At 40.3% G+C, this 21,071-nt stretch overlaps 1 protein-coding gene across 1 annotated transcript in view; it reads left to right on the top strand.

Moving 5' to 3' along the window:
- The window catches only part of LOC132780211 (IgGFc-binding protein-like), a 36,210-nt gene extending 16,212 nt beyond the window's left edge, over positions 1-19,998 (top strand). The window contains exons 8-18 of the mRNA XM_067460754.1: positions 1,098-1,239; positions 2,899-3,227; positions 4,258-4,831; positions 7,355-7,953; positions 8,818-9,382; positions 10,914-11,491; positions 13,056-13,626; positions 15,690-15,889; positions 16,968-17,348; positions 19,123-19,409; positions 19,895-19,998. Coding sequence (XP_067316855.1) covers positions 1,098-1,239; positions 2,899-3,227; positions 4,258-4,831; positions 7,355-7,953; positions 8,818-9,382; positions 10,914-11,491; positions 13,056-13,626; positions 15,690-15,889; positions 16,968-17,348; positions 19,123-19,409; positions 19,895-19,904 — 4,236 coding nt within the window. The 3' untranslated portion in view covers positions 19,905-19,998. The remainder of the gene's footprint in view (positions 1-1,097; positions 1,240-2,898; positions 3,228-4,257; positions 4,832-7,354; positions 7,954-8,817; positions 9,383-10,913; positions 11,492-13,055; positions 13,627-15,689; positions 15,890-16,967; positions 17,349-19,122; positions 19,410-19,894) is intronic.
- Positions 19,999-21,071: the final 1,073 nt, after the last annotated feature.

The raw sequence follows: 21,071 nt of genomic DNA, 5'->3' as shown, positions 1-21,071 counted from the left end.
AGCAATGATAGATCTGGGCCAAACTTGGCACAAATACTCAATATGCCAAAATGTGAATACTGGTGGAGTTTGGGGAAAATAGATCTTGACATTTGGGAGTTGTAGTTGCTGGGATTTATAGTTCACCTACAGTCAAAGAGCATTCTGAACTCCACCAATGATAGAATTGGGACAAACTTTCCACACAGAGCCACCATGCCTTGAAGGGACTCACTGGCACAGCCTCACACACTCTACCTTACTCACACAAGTGCACCACGCTGCCGTGAGCTGAGCACATCTGCTTTCCCCTCCTCACTTGGAGTCTCAGAAGCACCTCCACCCCCCTTGGCTGAGAGGCTGACCAATCATAGTGAAGAGGGGCTTTTGGTGGGAAGATTTGCTGTCTGTTTCCAAAAAGTAGGAGAAGGACAGGCAGAGAGATCTTCAGCCTTCTCTGCCAAAGAGGTTCCTAAGACCATCAGAAATATATGTTTTCTGATAGTCTTTGGTAACCCCTCTGAAACCCCCTCATGACCCCCCAGGGATCCCGACCCCCAGGTCGAGAAATGCCGTGTTAGGGGTTTTGTCTGGCATTTTTCTATGTATCTTAAAATGCCTTAGGTCTTATCTTTGAAATATAGAAGAGGGAGAATCCCTACTTAGTAAATTCTTCTTGCTACAAAAGGTGCATCAAATGAGAAATTGTTCATTTTCAATATTGTACCAAAATAATAATAATAATATAATAATATAAAACTTTATTTATATTCCATCCTATCTCCCCAGGGGGACTCAGGGCGGATTCCAACATACATCAGCAAACATTTAATCCCTCCACAAAACAACAAGTACCAACATTATAATCCCAGAAAAACCCCACATATGAAAACAACATTAGGATCTAACATCAGTAAATTGAACCAAGCATAATCAAACAAAATTATATAATGATGTAAAATCTGAACATAAAACATTCACATTAATTTACGAATGCCTTTGTTTATTTATTTGTATTTATTTATTTTTTGTCAAAAGCATTGTTTATTGATAAATGTACACATTATTTGTTCCAGTATTATTGCCCCAACTTTTCATTATGTTAAATTTCCTACCAGCCAAATGAGAAGGTTCTGCTGAATGCATGCCAGGACATCTGTACTTGCATTCCAGGACGGGGGGTAACCTGTGAATCCCACACATGTGGCACCGGTGAGACCTGCAAGATCCACAATGGAGTCCTGAGTTGCATCAATAAGGGTAAACAGATTATTTCAAGCATATTGATTGCTAAAAATTGAGTTAAAATCTTAACCAGATAGCTATATGTTTAAGGTGCATATTCTAATATTTATGCTTGGTGAATAGACCATCTTGTTCCACTCATGCCCTATCACTAAGAACACAATGAATGGCTATGGTTCTCTTTATTATTGATACTAACTATTTCCTACAGAATCTTATATTTCTAGCATGGTTTGGTAGTTTGAGTACTGGACTACAACTCTGAAGACCTAGGTTATAATCTCCACTCAAGTATGAAATTCACTATGCGACCTTGGGCAAGTGACATTTTCTCAGACACAGAGGAATAATAATAACAATCATAACAACAGCACTGGGTGCAGTGCCTAAAGACCTTGGCCTGTACTTAAACACAATCGGCACTGACAAAATTAGCATCTGCCAGTTGCCAAAAGCCACCTTACTGGGATCTGTACACATTATTCACCGATACATCACACAGTCCTAGACACTTGGGAAGTGTCTGACGTGTGATCCAATACAACAGCCAGCAGAGTGTCTGCTGCGGCCTCATCTTGTTGTGTTACAAATAACAACAACAACAACAATAATGATCTTTTATTTATGTCCTACCACCACCTGCCAGAAGCACGGGGCGGCGCACAAAACATTCAAGGTGTGACATGTAAAATACAAGTGCAAAACAAAGCATACACGCAGACAATAAACACAACATCATACAGTCATGGGATTCCCTGGTAAAAACAATAAAATACAGCAGTTGCTGTAAATAAAACAGCAGTATTTGATCTCAGAAGTAAACAGTGCTAATAAAGAATCTATCGGCCCTCATATATATTATTAGAGAATCTATACATGATCAAAGTAAGGAACACAATGACAAACAAATCTTGCTAGAAGCCGTTGTGATGGGGTCTCTTTAAGGTGTCTTAAGTCAGGAGTGGGAGTTCCCAGTGGCACAGTGGGTTAAACCACTGAGCTGCTGAACTTGCTGACTGAAAGGTGGCCGGTTCAAATCTGGAGAGCGGGATGAGTCCCGTTGTTAGCCCCAGCTTCTGCTAACCTAGCAGTTTGAGAACATGCAAATATGAATATATCAATAGGTATTGCTCTGGTGGGAAGGTAACGGAGCTCCGTGCAGTCATGCCGGCTGCATGAATTTGGATGCATCTATGGACAATGCTGGCTCTTTAGTTTAGAAATTGAATTGAGCACCACCCCTCAGAGTCAGACACAATTAGACTTAATGTTAAGGGGAAACCTTTACCTTTAAGTCAGGAATGAATTGAAGGCACACAAATCCAACAATTGGTGAAGTCAGAACTTGTAGGACAGGAATTGTGTTATTATATGACCCCCTCCTCAAACTTCAAAAGCCACTCTAAGCTTAGTTCCAATACATAACCTGGAAAAAAATGATTATATAACTGCTTCATACCAACAGAGGCCATTATAGGCATCTCAATAATCACAACGTGTCATTTGCTGCCCCATTTTGAGAATACCAGTACCACTTGGCAGTACATGGTTTCTCATCCTTCCTCATTACAATTAGCATTTAGACATGGATGTACTTATTGGTTCAAATCTATGTTTAAAACACACCCTGTCTTTACATCTAGCATTCACTTTTGTGTTTTCCTTCCATTTCAGATCCATGTAAAGCTTTGCCATGCCGAGAAAAAGAAACATGCAAAGTTAAGGATGGTGAAGCCCAGTGTGTCCCGGACTTCAAAGGAACCTGCTGGGGTTGGGGAGACCCGCATTATAGTACATTTGATGGGCTGAAGTTTGATTTCCAGGGCACTTGTTCTTACACCATTGCCAAATACTGTGGAAATGACTCTACACTAGTGCCTTTCTCTATCGATGAGAAAAATGACAATAGGGGCAGCCAGGCAGTATCCTATGTGCGTCTGGCCCACATCTATCTGCATGGATATAAGATCTCCATCTACAAGCAGGAAATTGGAAAAGTCAGGGTATGTCAGCTGGTCATATGATAAAAGACCCCTCCAGTGTATAAATGAATTCATTGGATTGCTGTGAGTTTTCAGGCTGTATGGCCATGTTCCAGAAGTATTCTCTCCTGACATTTCACCCACATCTATGGCAGGCAGCCTCATTGGTTGTAAGGTCTGTTAGAAACTAGGCAAGTAAGGTTTATATATCTGTAGAATGGCCAGGGTGGCAGAAATAACTCTTGTCTGGGTGGATCCTTTGTTGGGAGGTGCTAGTTGGCAACATTCAAAAACAGGGGAATTCCAGACATGAAACAATCAAGGCCAGCTAACACCTTCTAACAAAGGATTCCCCCAGACAGGAAGCAGCCAGTCTTGCCTCAAGCAGACAAGAGTTCTTTCTCCCACCCTGGACACTCCACAGATATATAAAACCTCACTTGCCTAGTTTCTAACTGACCTCACAACTCTGAGGATGCCTGCCATTGATGTGGGCGAAATGTCAGGAGAGAATGCTTCTGGAAATGGCCATACGCCCAAAAAACGTACAACAACCCAGTGATTCTGGCCATGAAAACCTTGGAAAACACAGTGAATTCATTGTTGACACTTCACATCCCCACAAACAATTATCATGGCTCCATCCTACAAAATCTTAGAATCTGTAGTTTGGTGAGGAAATTAGCATTCGCTGCGAAGAGGTCTAGCACTGTAGTCTGGAGGAGCAGACTAGAGTTGTCTAGGTACCTGCTCATCATAAAATTGTGATAATGGCTAAAATCAATATTAAATATTAAGCAATGGAGGTGCAGATGTCAAGAAACTTTCTCCCCTTTTGGAAATCTATTCCACCCCAAAAACCCTTCTAAACAGCTTCATCTTATATTATGCTAGTGCTGTTTCCCCTAGAGCTGATTTTTCCAGTGCTTGCTTAGCTGTTCCTCTTTCCTAAGCTCATGGTAACATGGGGCTGTTGATACAGCTGTGCAATTCTTTGCAAACCAAAATAATAATTATTTGTTTGTTTTGTTTTCATTCTTTGTTTCCCAAGATAAATGATGCAATTGTGAGCCTGCCACTGAATCTTGAGGATGGGAAGATCAGGCTTTACCAGAGTGGTTCCAATGCAGTTCTTGAGACAGATTTTGGACTCCAAGTTACATATGACTGGAACTGGCATCTGGTAATCACTCTTCCCAGCAGTTATTACGGAGCTATGTGTGGGCTCTGTGGAAACTTCAATCAAAACCCAGGAGATGATATGACCTTTCTCAATGGGACCAAGGCTCCTTCCATTGTAAGCTGGGCCAGCAGCTGGAAAGTGAGGGACCGGGACCCTTTCTGCAGGGATTACTGTCAAAGTAATTGCCCAACATGTGATGACAGCAAGAGAGACTTGTATGGTGATGAAGGCTATTGTGGACTGATCAGCAAAACTTCAGAAGGGCCCTTCAGAGAATGTCACTCCATAGTCAATCCAGATGACTTCTTTGATAATTGCATTTATGATGTGTGCCTAAATGGAGGAGCCCAGAACATCCTCTGCCAGGCTTTGGAGGCCTATGCTAAGACCTGCAGAAAAGCGGGTGCCACCATATATGATTGGAGGACACCCTCTGGATGTGGTGAGTGTTCTTTCTCCATATAGACCTGTGGGCCGCGAGACCTAAATAAGGGTCCATGGCTCTAGATGATTAAATATGGTTTCCTGTGGGAAAAGAGATGGTGACTACTGGATGGTATATGTTCTGTATCAGAAACTAGAGCTGATGTGGTATATCCAATGCAATTTTATGAATCAGCACCCCTAATAATTAAACTGAATCTAAAGTTGACAAAAAACCGACTCATAACACTTTTAGTTCTAATGTTGGAGAGCAGTCCCTGGTCAAAGTGGTCCCGGATCAAGTGGTCCCAGGTATAGACAATAGCTTTATTGTAATTTGGATGACAAGATCATAGCCAACAGTTCTTGTATCAGATGCGAATGTTTCTGTATACACGTAATGTCAGTAAGGGCATCCAGCTTTGCCCTATGCTGTTCCAGTTACCGTGCTATTTCTCTTGTTTTCATATTGCCTTTCTTTCTGACTTGCTTTTCTCTTCTGTCACCTTTCACATGGACTTTGTGTCACTGCCTTGTGTTTTTTTTTCTTTTGCTCTCTTACACTCCATGTACAAAGTCCATATAATGCAGATCAAAGCTGGCTCAAGGCTAGAGTGTCCAAAAGATGTAAACCCCCAATATAATATAAAGAGCTGGGCATGTTTAGCCTGCAGAAGAGAAGCCTGAGAGGAGACATGATGAGGGCCATGTATAAATGAAGGACATGTGAAGGGAAGTCATAAGGAGGAGGGAGCAAGCTTGTTTTCTGTTGCCCTGGAGACTAGGACGTGATACACTGGCTTCAAACTACAAGAAAGAAAGGAAACTCCACCTGAACATTAGGAAGAACTTCCTGACTGTGAGAGCTGTTCAGCAGTGGAACTCTCTGCCCCAGAGTGTGGTGGAGGCTCCTTCTTTGGAGGCTTTTAAACAGAGGCTGGATGGCCATCTGTCAGGGGTGTTTTGAATGCAATTTTCCTGCTTCTTGGCAGGGGGTTGGACTGGATGGCCCACGAGGTCTCTTCCAACTCTATGATTCTATGATTCAATATGCGCTGTAGTGTGCATCAAGTCAGAAACAAAAAAACTCACAAGAAAGTCTATAATAAGTATGTCCTATGCAAGGCTCAAATCTGAGACCGAAACATGGCAAGTGCTTTTCAGGACAGCCCTAGTGTTGACACACTTTACAAAATCCCAGAGCACGGGTGGACAGAAGGTAAATAAGCAACCCCCACCCCATAAACTATATCATTACCATGGGAATGTTTACTTTCTGCCCCTTTGTTTCCATTTCCTGTTCCTTTCCAGTGCTCAGGGCCATTATTTTAATCATGTAATTGCCGTGTAAATTCATATGGCTTTATACATGGTGTGCATGCAGGGCAGAGATAAATGCTATGATTTAAAAACTCTACAGCTGGCAACAATGACATCAAGTACAACTGTGATTTCACTCATTGGATAAAAACTTACAGTAGTAGCAAATTCATCCCATATATATATATATATATATATATATATATATATATATATAATATTAGGGTTTTGTTTAAAGTAAAAAAGTAGATATTGTAACATTGAAAGTGGGAGAACAAAATCATATATAGTAAAGTAGGAAATGTAAAAGAGAATAATAGAAAACATTGAAAGTGGGAGAACAATATCATATATAGTAAAGTAGGAAATATAAAAAAGAAAAGAAAAGAAAAAAGAAAAGGAAACAAACAAACAAAAAACTGTTGACCTCCTTCTTCCTTCCGTCGGTCGTGTGATCTTCCTCTAGAAAGTGTTATCTTATGAATAGTCTATTTCCCCTCCGTATTCTTTGTTCTTACGATTGAATCTTTTTAGCATATAAGCTCTATTTTCAACTGTCTAAAATAATCCTTTACTGGATCCCACTTGGTTTCTTTCTTTGGTAAGCCTTGGTTTAGTGAAAGCCGATAGGTAAGTTTATCCATGTTCATAATCTCTAGTATTTTATTCAACCATTCTTCTCTTTTGGGCATCTCTTTTAGTCTCCAGTCTCTGGTATATACTATTCTCACTGCTGTAGTCAGAAAATAAAACAATAACTCTTTATTCTTATCTTCTTCTGTCTCTAACATTCCTAATAGAAAGTATTCTGGATCTCTTGAGATTTTAATTTTTAGAATCATCCGTATAACATCATTTATGTCCTTCCAAAAATTTTCTGCTTATATATACTTATAAATACTTACAGCAGTAGCAAATTTATCCCTTATATATCTGCTTTGACAAAGACTAAAGGTGCAATGTCTTCTGAACTAGGAATCCATACCAGGTAATGATGTAAATAGCTACTGGGTAGCATGGCTGGGATCCAAGTCAGTCCCAGACAACCATGCAATATGAGAACTGCAACTTATATTCCCCTTCTTGCTGTCTTTTCGTTGTTTCCCCACAATTCTTATTCATTCCCAAATGGATTAATTCTCCTTCTTTGAACCCTTTTCTACCAAGGTCTTACTTTGTACCTGTAATTTAACATCTTCCCTCCCTTCTTTCTGTCTTACAGTCTTGCCATGCTCAGAAAATAGCCATTATGAGTTCTGTGGGAATGCCTGCACAGCTACCTGTTCTGATCGCACTGCTTCCTCTTCATGCCATGAACCATGTGTGGAAACCTGCCAGTGTGACGACGGATATGTCATCAGCGTCGACAAATGTGTGCCCATTGGGAGCTGTGGCTGCACCTACAATGGCTTCTACTATAAACCCGGGGAGGAATTCTGGGCTGATGACAACTGTGAATCTCACTGTACATGTGATTCCAGCCTGGGGATAGTGGTGTGCAAACCAGCCAGCTGTAAAGCTAATGAGAAGTGTGCAGTGGACAATGGCGTCCGAGGCTGTCTTCCTGCTGGGTTCGCTACTTGTTTAGCATCTGGAGATCCGCACTATACCACTTTTGATGGGAAAAGATATGATTTCATGGGGACCTGTGTCTACCAGCTGGTAGGCTATTGCGCTGATGACCAAACCCTTACACCTTTCACCGTTGATGTGGAAAACAACAACCGAGGCAACAAAAAGGTGTCCTACACTAAAGTGGTAACTTTGAAGACTTATAATGTAACCATTGTCCTGAGCCAGGAGCATCAACGCAAGATTCAGGTATTGACAAGAGGAAAATGAGTGGATATGGAAGTTTTTGTATCAGGTGGGGGGAGGGGTTGGGGATATCTGTGGTTATTGATACACAGTTCCTCCATTCTGATGGGAAGCAGACTGAAGGCAAACAAAGTGACAGACCCAAGTTCAAGAACTTCCTACACTGAAAGTAATGAATTTCTTAGGATTGCAAGAATTTATATTATATACCAAGGGGCTTGTCTATTCCAGTAAAAAAAAACAACAACAACATAGTGGCTCAGAAATCACGACTGAATGTCTAAACATCATCCACAAACTTATGGACCTTAATGCACGGTAAACCATATTGGCCGGTTTAGCTCCTTACTAAGGAAAGTCATGGAATCCTGTGGAGTTTCAATGAAATTTAGCTACACAAGGCCATCTCCTTTACTCTGGATGTATCAACACAAGGAAAGGGGGATGGATTGGGACCATGTCACCATAGGCACTGCCAAACAATTGCAGGGCTCCTGGCCATTGTGGGCACTGTGTCAATCCACCCCCAATCCCTTCCCTGCAGTGACTAGGAGCTCTCCAGAACCTCAAAGGGCATTGACAACAATGACTGGAAAGTTAAGGTGACAGTCCAGCTAGGTCATTCAGTTGTTGGTTTCTTCAAAGTCTTTAAAAGACATAACAGAACAAAACAATCAAGTAGCCATCAATTAGTAACCATCTATTTTACTAACTGTCTTTGAAATCACAGATTTACAGATTGTATAGTCCATAATGTCATGTCCGATGTCTTCATATTAACAAAGTATCTCAGAGAGCTCATCCAATGATGCATTAAATACCTCTGTAGGAATATGACCGTATACTTTCTCTTGTATCACATTTTAGGTGAATGATGTTTTTGTGAACTTGCCTTTCTACTATGAAGACATGATACAGGCTTACATCCGTGGGAATGAGGCCGTCATCAAGACCAATTTTGACCTGACAGTAACCTTTGACTGGAAGAGTTATGTCAAAGTGTCTGTGCCCAGCACTTATTCCAATGCCCTTTGTGGCCTCTGTGGCAACTACAATACAGACCCCAATGATGATTTGATAATGAAGGATGGGCACCAAGCTTCTAGCGTATCCCAGTTTGGAGAGAGCTGGAAGGTGGCAGAGACCCCAGGTTGCTCTTTGGGTTGCACCACTGACTGCCCAGTATGTGGAGAGGAACAGAAACGAATATATAAGGGTGACCAATACTGTGGGATCCTCATCAGAAAGGATGGCCCATTCAGACATTGTCATGGGATCATTGACCCAACTCCCTACTTTGATGGTTGTGTCTTTGACACCTGCCAGTACCATGGTCAGCATGACGCGTTGTGTAATGCCATCAGTGTTTATTTGGCAGCCTGTCAGGCCCTGGACGTCCAAATTGAACAATGGCGATCGGACACCTTCTGCAGTAAGTATCATCTCTTCAACTCATTTTGCAATAGTCTGTAGGTAACTGCTGAACAAGTGCACATAAAAAACAATTATTTGTGTTGAAAAAATAATATTGCAAAAGTGTTTATGTTCCTGTTTTATTGAATTATGTTTTGATTGACAGTTGTGCTGCCAAAATGTATTTGACCACGAAGACAGATATCTGCCTGAGGTCTTCCCCATTACCATCACTATCCAGATACTCTTTTCTTCCAACCACCTGGGTGCGCTTTCCTCTCACTTTACTTAGCCACTGCATCTTAGGCCTCTTCTACACTGCCATATAATCCAGATTATGAAATCAGATAATCCATATTATCTGCTTTGAAGTGGATTATATGAGTCTACACTGCCATATAATCCAGTTCAAAGCAGATAATCTGGATTTTATATGGCAGTGTAGAAGGGGCCTGAGTCTCCAATCTACTCCACTTCCATAAAGCTAATTTTCTCTTTTTCACCATCTAATCCCCTAGTTGTTTTCTCTTCCTCTTCACACAATTAGGGAATCACCTCAATGTTGTCCAGTCTGCCTCTTAACGCCCTTCAATTTACCAGGCACCAAGGTCTTCCCCATTTTGACACACCTTTTTAGTTTCAGAAGACCTTGAAAGCCTTTTAGTTTCAGAAGACCTTGAAAGGGAAGCAACTTCTCTACTTGATAGTTTTCCCTACTAAAATTCTAGCTCATATGGAGCTGCCTCTGAAGCTTCTTCTAGAGCAGGGGTCCTCAAACTAAGGCCCATGGGCTGGATGTGGCCCTCCAAGGTCATTTCCCTGGCCCTCGCTCAGGGTCCACCTAAGTCTGAAACTACTTTAAAGCACACAACAACAACAACAACAACAACAATCCTATCTCACCAGCAAAAGTAGGCCCACACTTCCCATTGAAATACTAATAAGTTTATATTTGTTAAAATTGTTCTTCATTTTAATTATTGTATTGTTTTTAAGTGTGTTTTACACTACAAATAAGATATGTGCAGTGTACATAGGAATTCATTCATTTCTTTTTCAAATTATAATCCAGTCCTCCAACAGTTTGAAGGACTGTGACCTGGCCCTCTGTTTAAAAAGTTTGAGGACCCCTGTTCTAGAGGGATGATTATGACAAATCTAGACTGTTGCTCCTTCTCAGAGAAGGGCATGAAAATAGTGCTCTAAAATAAACAAATACTTTGTAGTAACAAAACTTGATCAATCCTTTAAAAACCCACCTTCAGTGCTGCCCAAGTTTCAGATACCCAAGTTTCATGGACTTGGAGCTATGGTGAAAACACAAATACACAAGTTGAATCATTCTCAATTAATTAGAATATGTCAATAAGAGCATCAGACCAAAAAAAAAAAAAAAAAGAACTCAGCTGACTTTATTAGAGGTGATAACTTCAAATATGTCCTCACATATCATCATTATCCAATACCCAAAGAACAAATCATACTCTTACATACAACAGCTTAAATGTGAACTTGAAATTCCCCACCTTCTGTTTTGTCTTTTCTCCTAGGTCTTGCTTGTTCACCAAACTCCCATTATGAGCTCTGTGGAAACGGCTGTCCAGCAACTTGCTATGGTATCTCTTCTCCATATGGCTGTGAACCCTCATGCAAAGAAGGTTGCTATTGTGATTCTGGGTTTGTCTTGAGTGGAGATCAGTGTGTTCCTCTTGGCGATTGTGGCTGTACGTACCAGGGGAAGTACTACAAGAAGGGAGAGGAGTTCTATCCCACTTCAAACTGCCAGAAGCACTGCCGCTGCAGTGACAATGGAGTTGTTGAATGCCAAGATATTTCTTGTGGTGCGCATGAAGAATGCAAAGTGGAGAATGGCATCCAAGGTTGCCATCCTGTGGGTCACGGCAAATGCAGTGTGACAGCTGGATCCCACTACTTGACTTTTGATGGACGGGCTTATGATTTCCAGGGGACTTGCACCTATATTTTAACTGAAGTTCATGCAAGAGATTCTAAGTTGGCAAACTTCTCCATTCTGGTGGAGAATGAAAGGTCCTTGACCAAGAAGGTTGTGGTCCTTTTTCATGAATACATTGCTATTATTGAGAAAGCAATGAAGTGGAACATTAAGGTAAGTCTTACCATGAGTTTTGTCTCTTAGAAAAAGAAACATTAACCCAAAGATGATGATGATGATGATGATGATGATGATGATGATAGCAACTTTATTTTATACCCTGCCGCCATCTCCCTGAAGGAACTTGGGATAGCTTACAGGGGATCAAGCCCGGTCAACAGAGTTAAAAATGTAATGCATTAGAATACATAGCAATCAATTTAAAACAACATAAAACAAAATTATAACAAAATATAAAACAAGCATCAAAACCAACAACATTAGAATAATTCAAGCCTCGATATAGGTGGGTGGGCTGGTGCACAACAATTCAGAGGATAGTGCTAGTAAGTAAAGTGTATATGACATGTAGCAACATTAAGGATAAGAGCAATATATGTATGAAGGATCATTCTAACTTTGAATACAACAGTAGTAAAGTGCATGGCCAGAATTTTTGGGTCCTAAGTTCTTAGAATAATTTTAGAGAAACATACATCTCCTTTATTTCTTCAAACTTCATGAACCAGGATTGCCAAATTTCAGTGGCTGACTCTGAAACTTAGGGCATGGACCCTTTCTCTAGTCCAGTGATTCTTAACCTGTGGGTTGCAGACCACCAGTGGGCTGAGTATGAAAATCGGTCCCATGAGCCTTTATTTTATTTCACACCACTCCTTCCCTGTTGCTGACCATGGCATATGTTCTGTATCAGAAACTAGAGCTGATGTGGTCTATCCAATGCAATTTTCTGAATCAGTACCCCAAACTGAATCTAAAGTTGACCAAAAACTGATTCGTAACCCTTTTGGTACTAATGTTGAAGAGTAGTCCCTAGTCAAGTAGTCCCTGGACAAAGTGGTCCCTGGTCAAGGGGTTTCTGGTCAAAGTGGTCCCTGGTCAAGGGGTTCCTGGTCAAAGTGGTTCCTGGTCAAAGTGGTCCCTGGTCAAGTGGTCTCTGGTCAAAGTGGTCCCTGGTCAAGAGGTTCCTGGTCAAAGTGGTCCCTGGTCAAGTGGTCTCTGGTCAAAGTGGTCCCTGGTCAAAGTGGTCCCTGGTCAAGGGGTTCCTGGTCAAAGTGGTCCCTGGTCAAGTGGTCTCTGGTCAAAAAAAAGTTGCGAACCACTGTTTTAGTCCTTAGGGCAAGGAAGAGAAATATCTGGGAGATATCTCTGCCTTAAAAATGTATATGTACACACACACACACACACACACCTTATTTGTTGGTGCTTTTGATTTGAGTGGAACACTACATGCAATTTGTGCTGATGCTTAAGATTTCAAACTTAGTGACATCATCAGAGAGTGTCCATATTAACATCACCTAGGACCATATCCTAAAAACATCCTATGTCTCATGTTTTGGACCTACATCCTGATTTCACAATCCTATCTTTAGGAAATATGCTAGAGGATGGATTGCAAGGTGGGAGAGTAGAGAAAATTTCCCTCCATGCTTTAGGTCCTATCTCTCCCATTAAATGTGTGGTTTAAACTAATTATAATCATATGCACTGCAAATATGTACCAATGACAGTATCTATAGTCTCATTTTTATTTATTTTTTTGCTATTAATACAGGTGAATGGAGAACTCTACACTCTGCCAATGAGTACAAATGATGAGAAACTCTGGGCCAACCAAGAAGGGAACAATATAATCCTCCAGTCTAACTTTGGCCTCAAAATCCTTTATGATTCCTCTTCTTATGTCTTTGTCTCCGTACCTAGTACATATCAAGGACATGTCAGTGGCCTATGTGGTAACTTCAATAATGATATTTCCGATGATTTCACCCTACCAAATGGGAAAAGTACCCAGAATATCGATGAATTTGGTATCTCTTGGAAAGTTCCTATTGGTGGCGTCAGTTGTGTAGATAGCTGTGGGGAAAAATGCCCCATCTGTGATGCAACTAAGACAGCCCCATATCAGCCGGAGAGTTCCTGTGGAATAATAAAAGCCACAACAGGCCCATTCAACGATTGCCACTCCTTGGTGAATCCTACTGAATACTTCAACAGTTGCTTGTATGAAATGTGTGCATCCAGTGGTGCAGGAGAGACCCTCTGTCGGAGCATTCAAGCTTATGTCGCTGCATGCCAGGCTGCTGGAGTTGCAATTGGAGCCTGGAGAACAAACACTTTCTGCCGTAAGTTATCCCTTTTATGTTATAATATTCTGTTAACACACTGCACATCAAGACTTTAGATGTTTTTCTTTAGATTTCCTTAGTCCATTGCCCTTTGGAATTATTAGACTCAAGTGGTTCGGATTTTAAAGGTGACTCAAGTGGTTCGGATTTTAAAGGTAGCAAGAAGGATGGCTACTGCACAATGGATGAAGATGGCTGAAGGGCTAATGGGATTCTGAGTCAAACATTGTTTCTGAAATACTTTAAAGTTAGCCTTAAGTGAAATGGTTTTTGGAGAGTGCACTGTGAAGACAAGGAACTATTTCATTCATTCATCTACTACTTAATGTTACGTCAATAGCTGCAATATATCTCTTCTACAATGGAAAGATTACACAGCTCTGCTTTTTGAACTATAGCTAATATAGCTCTCTGTCTGTCTATCTATCTATCCCAGTGGTTCCCAATCTGTGGTCCACGGAGCACCAGTGGTCCGCAAGAATGAAAATATGGTCTGTGGCCTCACCATTACTACACTGTTGCCTCAAAACCATGTGGCAATGAGAGTGACTGGTCTTGCGAAACCCTGTCAAAATGCTGAGGCAATGGGGTTGTCGGGAAAGGAGAGGGAGAGGGTGACTACCCACGAAAGTGCTGCCGTTAGCCTATAAAGCCCTTAACGATTCCAGCCCAGTTTACCTGTCCGAACGTATCTCCCACTATGAACCGCCATGAAGGTTAAGATCGTCAGGGGAGGCCCTGCTCTCAGTCCCACCATCCTCGCAAATGCGACTGGTGGGGATGAGAGACAGGGCTTTCTCAGTGGTGGCTCCTCATCTGTGGAACTCCCTTCCTTGTGACATCAGAACAGCCCCCTCCCTCCTATCCTTTAGAAAGCAACTTAAAACATAGTTGTGGTTCCAAGCGTTCAAACAATAGATGCAGCAATTGGGATTAATACTGACGCTATGTTACTGTCAATTGTTTTGACCTTGACTATGATTTCTATTTACATGGTTTTAAATGAATGTTTTAATAATTTAATATTTTAATTACTTTTTCAATTGCATTTATTATATATGAATCTGTTTAATGGCCTCAAACGGTTGCCTGTTGTATGCTGCCCTGAGTCCGCTCCCCCCCCCCCGGGGGGGTGAGAAGGACAGGATACAAATAAGCAAAATAAATAAATACTACCACATCAGCTCTAGATTATTAAAAATGGTTTTTCTGTGGGCGAGCAGGTGGTGACTACTGGATGGCATATGTTCTGTAACTAGACCTGATGTGGTCTATCCAATGCAATTTTCTGAATCAGCACCCCAAATAACCAAACTGAATGTAAAGTTGACCAAAAACCGATTCACATCCCTTTTGGTACTAATGTTGGAGAGTAGTCCCTGTTCAAGTGCTTCCTGGTCAAAAAAAGGTTGAGGACCACTGCTTTATCCTTTCTCTCTATCTCTATCTCTCCACACAATCAAACCAACTGTGGTGCTACTACTCAGGTAGATATTAATAAATTTTTTAAAAAATGTTGTATGAAACTAACTCCAGACTACGCCTATAAGTATAAAGTGTATATGAAGTATAGATTACTTTAATGTTTGGACTTCTATCCCAACTCTAAGTTTTCTCATGGTGTGCATGTATCAATACGCCTATTTAAAAATCCAAGAGAATGCAAAATCCAAAACACTAGTGGTTCCAAGCATTTTAGAAAGAGATATGCAACATGTATCTAGTTTAAATGATTATATGAAATAAATTTTAAAATTGCATTTGTTTTTAAAAATATTTACTGATTATAGCTATAAATCACCACAAAGTACAGTACAAATAATATATTCTGTTTAACCCTGATTTAATATAGATACTAATATAAGTTGTATAGAAAGTTTAAGAAGAAACAAAAGCTTCCCATATTAAATTTTTCAAAGCATCATACTTTCTTGCTATCAGAACAAAATCTGTCTCATCTGTCAGCAAAATATTTTTCCGGCAATGTGTACCTTGTACCCAATAGGAGTTATCCTTTCTCTGTCAGCGCTTGCTACTAGTTTCTCTTTCTGTTTTTTCAGCTCTCACCTGCCCATCCAACAGCCATTATGACTTATGTACAAGGACATGTGATTTCACCTGTGCCGGATTGTCCTCTCCAGGACAATGTACCAAAACATGCTTTGAAGGGTGCCAGTGTGACAATGGCTACCTGTTTGATGGAGACAGGTGTGTGCCAATGGAGAACTGTGGCTGTGTACACGAGGGGCGCTACATCAAGGTAAGTTCAACTGTTGTAAGTTTTGATCCACTCATGTGTGCATATAGCTTTTCTTGACTCTCATAAGAAAGGGGACAAAGAACCTAGGAACCCTGGGTATTATGGGATTACAACTTTCATCAGCATCATCCAACATAAGGCAAGGTGTGATAGGATTTGTAATCCAATAACATCTGGAAGGTTACACATTGCTAACCTCTGTTTTAGGAGCAATCTTCTTTCCTCTCTGAGACCCGAGTAGGCTTATGACATAATGGAGGAGAATGTACTGCTTGTCTTGATGAAATGGGAGTCTTCCAAATATAGTTTCTGTTACGTTTCTAGGTAGTCAACATGATTCTCTAAGTTTTCAGAGAACCGCTAAGTGGATTGCTGTGAGTTTTCCGCGCTGTATGGCCATGCTCCAGAAGCATTCTCTCCTGTACTTTTCAAGGAGCCTCCAAACAGAAAAATCATCACTATTATTCATTACAATTATGATCCCAAATTGAAGTAGAGGCATGGATGGCAAACCATTTCTTCATAGAATTATTTTCATAATCCTAAAGGCAAAGGTTTCCCTTGACATTAAGTCTAGTCATGTTTGACTTCGGGGTGGTGGTGCTCATTTCCATTTCTAAGCTGAAGAGCCGGCATTGTCCCTAGACGCTTTCAAGGTCATGTGGCCAGCATAACTGCATGGAGTGCTTCTGCCTTCCCGCAGAAGCAGTACCTATTGATCTACTCACAGTTGCATGTTTTCGAACTATAGATTGGCAGAAGCTGGGGCTAACAGTGGGAATTCATCCGGCTCCCCGAATTCTAACTGCCAACGTTTCGGTCAGCAAGTTCAGCAGCTCCATGGTTTAACCTGCTACACCACCAAGGGGCCCTTTGTGCCAATCCTAGTCTTACAATATTTTTATTCTGAGTACCTCTGAATTTAGGACTATGAAACATTTGGATTTGCCCCTACATGCATAGTCTTTTTTGTTTTGCAAGATATATTTGTAGAGTTCTCTTGATTTCAGTATGTGTTCACAAGTATTTACATTCCATTTTCAACATCGTCTCCTTTTTGATGCTGTGCATTTTGCAGGCTGGCGAAGGTATAATCTTAGAAGGTTGTTTGAAGAACTGCACCTGCCACGCTTCCGGCCAATTCGTTTGTGAGGAAACCAACTGCCCAGAAGGCGCCATATGCTCCCTCCATAACGGTGTGCGTGGTTGCATGGGGCCCATGGGAGAGTGCATACTCCAACCTGGAGCACAGCTGACCTCATTTGATGGCACCTCTGGACAAATCCTCTCCGAAGGGATTTATGAAATAGCTTCTCTTTGTAATCAAAATGACCCCTTTTGGTTCAGGATTATAGCAGTGGTCCAAGTTTGTCACAACTGGGAATTGGCAGCTGTGTCAACCATACATGTCTTTTTCAACGGAGTGTTTATCACAGTAAAAAGCAGCAATGAAACTTGGGTAAGTGTCTGAGGCAGGATGAGATCAATTAGAGAAGCTGAGGAATAATGGAACGTATAATACTTCTTGCACTGATAAAAAGATTAAAGCACACCTGCACTCCAAAATGGCTAGACTTCTGTAGTCTGCAACCCAGAAAAAAATAATATACTTTGTTTATATTCTGCTCTATCTCCCCAAGGGAACTCAGGGAGGATTACAGAACACATATGCGGCAAACATTCAATGCCATTATACATTTAACAAGGACAGACAGTACATAAACAGAGGTATAGATTTTTCCCATATTTTTCCATCTCTGACATCTGGAGGCTGTGCTCGACTCTTGCCACGGGGAAGTGCGGGATGCGTGCTGTCACTCCATCAAAAATGTACACAGGAATATATATATTAGAAATGCTGCAGCACAAAATATACCTATGTTTAGGGCGCAAGAAGAGAGAGAGTCAATAGTGTAATAGCTGGTCTATTTTAATAATAATAGTGTAATAGCTGGTTTAGCCTTTGTTTTTAACTTCTTTGGTATGAATTTTTACCTTGGCATTTTAATGATGATATTTTAATTGTTTTTAACTTAATCAAGTTTTAATGTATGTTCATTCACTATTACAGGAGTCTTAGGATAGTGATTAGTGTCTATTTGTGTACTTTTTTGTTTTTGTCTTTAATGTTGATATAGTCAATGGATTAATCAATGAACTTTGCTTGCACATAGTTCTGAAGAGAGAGTCAATTCATTATGTGGGAAAGTTGATATATTTGGAAAATAAGAACTAAAATATAGCATTAGGAGATGAGAGTATTCACTTTCATTCTTTAAAACAAATTTGGCAAATGGGTATAAGAAACTTGGTGGAGGAAATTTGACAAAGAAAAGTAACATGGATAGAACAAAAATTAAATATTAGAGGAAATGGTTGAAAAACACATGTTTTGAGTTTTGGAAAGAATTCTACAGGGATGAAACGTTCAGGATTTTAATTTTCTTTTTGACATTTTTTTTACTTTGCTTCTGATTAATGTCCTTGAAGAATTTCCTTTGCCAATCACCGAGACTTTTTTTTTCATTTTTTGTTTGCAGATAATGGATTTTTGCATTCCTCCCTTCTGGTTCCTAATCAATTAGGTTTAATAAGGCTAATCTATTTTTACACTACAACTTGGCATATTACAGGGATGTTCTTCAGGTTGTATTTTAACAGAATGATTGATTTAATGCTCTCTTATTTTTGATAGATGCCATTCATAGTCTGTGCCACAATCTGCTCCTAGTGTTGTTTGTGCAGAGAGAACAGCTCTTTTCCATCTTCTATTTCCAATCATGTAGTCTGGCCAATTATAATATTAGTCATTCAGGTGATGCTCATGCATACAGTTGCCTCTTTGGTTGCTTGAAAACTGGATTTGGAATTCACCATTAGTCTTACAAAATTCAAGTATAAAGTACTTTTCTGCAAACAAACGTGCCTCTTGGGGCCCTTCCACACAACCCTATATCCCAGAACATCAAGGCAAAAAATCTCACAATATCTGCTTTGAACTGGGTTGTCTGAGTCCACACTGCCATATATCCCAGTTCAAAGCAGATGTTGTGGGATTTTCTGCCATGATATTCTGGGATAGAAGGCTGTGTGGAAGGGCCCTCGGGCTTCTTGAAGACATAGAATGTATGTGTGTCTTCCATTTTGGAGATAACCAAGTCTTTTCAGCATATATTTTTTTCTTTACTTCAACTCTAATCCAACACTTTGATATCTGTTTGTCTACATTTCAGGTAAATGGACATCGAGTATCACTCCCAGGTACAATATCTGAAAATATTTCTATAAGCATCTCTCGTCATGGGGTTGTGATTGATCTAGCTTCTGAAGTCAAAGTTCTCCTCAGACCCTGTGGAGAAGTGAAGGTGGAAGTCAGTGAGAGCCTGGGAGGAAAACTCTGTGCCTCTTGTGGGAACTTCAATGGAAATGGTGCTGATGACTTGATGCTGCCCAATGGGAAGACAGCAGGAAACATTGCTGAAGTTATTGATGCCTGGAAGGCCATGGATTTCTATGGCTGGTGAGTGGTTCTGGAGAGAGATCTTTGTCATTTTTCAAAGAGTACAAGAGAAAAAAATGATTGCTCCACTGTTTGAATGGCAACTCTAAGCTGGACATTACATAGAATTTTCTTCGCAGTATGTATTCAAGGAGGGATGACTTTTCCTTCCCCTGCAGTTGAAAGAGTGTGACTTGCCCCAGGTTACCCAGCCAGTTTCTATGGTTGAGCAGGGATTCTAGCTCTCGTCTCCAGAATTACAGTCCAATGTTCCAACAACTACTCTTTAATGACGCCCCTTTATTACATAGAGATAGGAAAGAGTTGCATTTGAGAGCAGGTTGTAGCCATTTAAAAGCAGAAAGAATAATGAAGGTACACACTACACAGGGAGAAAAATACATATAAACACTATCATTAAGTCTGTTTCCTTAAAAGTTGCACAATGATCTTATGAAATATTTGGATGATGCTCATAATATTGTTCATGTTTTTCTCTCTTCCAGTAAAGTCTGAAAGCCACCTGAATCACTGTGAAGGTTTCCCTGTGGTCTTCATAGCTGGTAGTAACTTTAACTATTTAAACTCATTTTTTCAGAATATAAGAATATAATGCATTTTTCAGAATATAAGTTTCCAGGTATTGCATTTCATGTATCAATAAAAGATTTTTGGAAATCTGTTTGAGAGTAACATCAATTTAGCCTGAATGATTTCTGTTCTGTAGCATTGCTCTGGAAGGTGATAGCTGACATAGGACTGTAACTGGAAAATGGGCAAGATCCTATATCAAGTAGGAGGAAACGAAGTTTCTGCCTGCACACTTCTGTGACCTTGCAAGCATGTGGTTAGACACTGAGGCTGAAGCAAACAATGCACAAATATCTATAGTAACATAGAAACAAGAATGTATGTATGTGTATTTTATAAGACTCTCAAGAAAATAATATAAATCAGGATAATATGTTCTCTAATGGAGTAAATTGTCTAGACTTTATAGCATTTATAGCATTTAACAGTAATGTTATCAGCACATTATAAGTAAATGTAGGTTATCTTATCAACATAGAGAAATGAATAGTAGACTAGAGATAATAAAGTCCATCCTTTCCTGGAGTCGGATTTCAGTGCAGGAATTCAACAGTCTCTGTCTTTATCCTCAAAAGAATTCTTCTTTTAGCAACACAGTCTTAAGGAGTACTTCTTATGCAGCAGAGTCTTCCTTAGGTAACAAAATTTCTACAAGGTCTCCCAGTATGTTCTCCTTGTTTCGAAAAATTATCTTCTTCAGGATGTAGTCTGTTATCACATTATACTTAATGCAACTCTCTTTACACTCTCTTCAGTAGTACAGGCTCTGTTCTGGAGGAGTTCTAAGTACTCCTTAAGACTGTGTTGCTAAAAGAAGAATTCTTTTGAGGATAAAGACAGAGACTGTTGAATTCCTGCACTGAAATCCGACTCCAGGAAAGGATGGACTTTATTATCTCTAGTCTACTATTCATTTCTCTATGTTGATAAGATAACCTACATTTACTTATAATGTGCTGATAACATTACTGAGGCTGAAGGTCAAGGGACATGTGGCTGCCCACTGGAGTATGGCCAAATATGAAGCAATACCGCTATCCACTAGGGGCGCGCACAATTTCATTTGACAATACCAGATTCAGGGAAACTCAT

This window comes from Anolis sagrei, chromosome X (genome assembly GCF_037176765.1).
Source record: "Anolis sagrei isolate rAnoSag1 chromosome X, rAnoSag1.mat, whole genome shotgun sequence".
NCBI classification, from domain to species: Eukaryota; Metazoa; Chordata; class Lepidosauria; order Squamata; family Dactyloidae; genus Anolis; species Anolis sagrei.
This window is presented reverse-complemented; position numbering and strand designations above follow the sequence as displayed.